The 2,181-nt window shown below is 48.0% G+C and overlaps 1 protein-coding gene across 1 annotated transcript; it reads left to right on the forward strand.

The window, feature by feature from the left end:
- Nucleotides 1–242: 242 nt before the first annotated feature.
- On the forward strand, nt 243–938 carry K452DRAFT_303772 (uncharacterized protein; the record flags this gene model as incomplete). Its single annotated transcript, XM_033542769.1, has 3 exons — nt 243–433; nt 503–832; nt 884–938. The coding sequence occupies 3 exons, from the start codon at nt 243–245 to the stop codon at nt 936–938; spliced, it is 576 nt and encodes a 191-aa protein (XP_033390847.1).
- Nucleotides 939–2,181: the final 1,243 nt, after the last annotated feature.

Here is a 2,181-nt window from a genome sequence, read left to right on the forward strand (position 1 = left end):
TCCCACAAAGCCCGTACAAACAAAGGGATTTTCGCAGCCTGCAGAAGTACAACTACTGTTACCACGGTCGATTTCCTTCCCACGAGTACTTAGCGACTTTATATACCCTTCAGCCGCGTCCAGAAAAAAGCCACGACGTTATAACACAACTTTAAAGTTCATCAACAACTTCACCTCTACGATACTATTTAAGTCCACACGACCGTTCACGGAGACACACATAAAGTACAACAGTCTCCAACATGGCCAATACCGACGTTCATATGTCCGACTACTCAACTATGGACGGGCTCATTGAGACCCTTACCAAGGGTAGTCCTACGCAGAAGAAAGAGGCCCTCATTACCCAACTTCAGGCCTTGGAGGAAGCGTACCCAGAGGGCGAAGGCCAAGATGTTGCACCAAGCGCTGAGAACCAGCCAACCGTACTTGAGTAAGTTTTCAAGTACTTTCGGGTACGGTGCGAAAACCTTCAACGAGGAATCACGGTATTCATCCTCAGTTACCAGAAAGCGTATAAGGAAAAGGACGAGCTAGCTCAGGCAAAGAACCGCCTTCAGCTCGGGAATGATATTCTTGAAGCTGACAACATTCAGTACGAATCGGAAAAGTTTAAGCTTGAAGAGCAGCGCGATGAGCTACTTGAGGAGAACCAAGAGCTGAAGGAGGAAAGGGATCACCTTGCCAAGGAACTCGCTGAAGAGAAGAAGGCCTTCACGCGCCAGGAAAAGCGAAAGCTTGTCGAGGAAAAAGCTCAGCTTGGTAAAGAAAAGGATGATCTGAAAGCGGCAAAAGACCGGGTCGAAGGGCTATTTGCCGAGCACAGACAGATGTATGCTCGGCTTATCATCATGCACCACAGAATGGTTGACCATCTCTGCAGGGCAGGGAACCTTCCTCGCCCTGAAATGTCGGATTTCCTTCCTCCTGCACCTTGATCGCCCCCGCATTTGCTGCGCCAAGAACTCATCATTGCGACAGTCCCTACAAGTCAAGTTGGGCTGGTTGCTTAAGGTGCTCTTTCAATCTCGTAGAATACAACCACAAGCCAGTAGATAAATACAAAGGAGAATCATCCCCCAAACATTATAGATCCCAGAACCGTGAATGCAACTCTTCCAACATGAAATCCAAACATCTCCTAAACTAGTTAGTGCATGTCCACAGCGACACAAACTGCTGTTCCAGCGATATTCGCTTGCTCGTGGTCCCAAATTCCAAAGCCAGCCGTGTTGTAAGACGGGTGGGGTCTATGACGCCACGCATGACGTACTAAGCGTCAGCAACGCCGCGCCCGGAAACGCTTAACCAAGAAAGGCAAAAAACCGCAAAGTCTACGGTAGGTCGGCCGGGTGCGCTTTGCTGAGATAGGTAGTTTCGGGGCTTACTGCGATCGGTAATCGGGGTGGCCGGATTAATTCCTTAAACATAACTGGCTAGTACTAACGTGCAAGCGATCCTGCTTTCGCTTCTTGATTTGTTGACGACGACCCTATTTTCTTATGCTATTATCTTTTTGTCGAGCATCGAGTATGCGTTTATCGATGGCTGCTGCGGTTGTGATTGGCTTGTGGGTGGAAGCATCTTTAGGTGCGGAGAAGGATCAGTGAGCCTGCAGTGTGACGATAAGGAAAGAGCACGGCGGATCGGAGGTTTTTCAGATGGTAAAGTAACTTAGAGGCGCAGAGACGGGTATAGGATAGCAGTACGGTCTACAAATTATACTTTCTACCGGAGTGCCCGAAACCTCCTGACTTCGATGTGTGCATTTTGCAGTCAACAAAACTGAAAAGGCTGGTACGAACTGTTACAACGCCAGTCCTAAAGAAGCGCAAACCGCACAACCATTTGCTTGTTAAGTGATCCATGTTTAGGCCGAAACAAATCAAGGTTGAAGCAAGTCGCAAGCACCCCCGTGGAATAGCAATATACTAAACATCCCGAAGATGCCCACCGGGAGGATTGTAAGAAAACAGAAACCCCGTCGTGAAACAACCAGACCACATCTACAAGCAGCAACTATCTGCCTTGCAGGCTTGAACTCGAACCTTTTTCGCTCACCGATAAACTACAAAAAGCTATTGTCAGCCAGGATTACTCCGATAACTCTCGTTTTTTCAGCCTTATTACAGTTAGTTGTTACACTACAGCCTTACCCCTTACACCACACGTTTATCCACT

Source organism: Aplosporella prunicola (genome assembly GCF_010093885.1).
Source record: "Aplosporella prunicola CBS 121167 unplaced genomic scaffold K452scaffold_197, whole genome shotgun sequence".
Classification (NCBI taxonomy): Eukaryota; Fungi; Ascomycota; class Dothideomycetes; order Botryosphaeriales; family Aplosporellaceae; genus Aplosporella; species Aplosporella prunicola.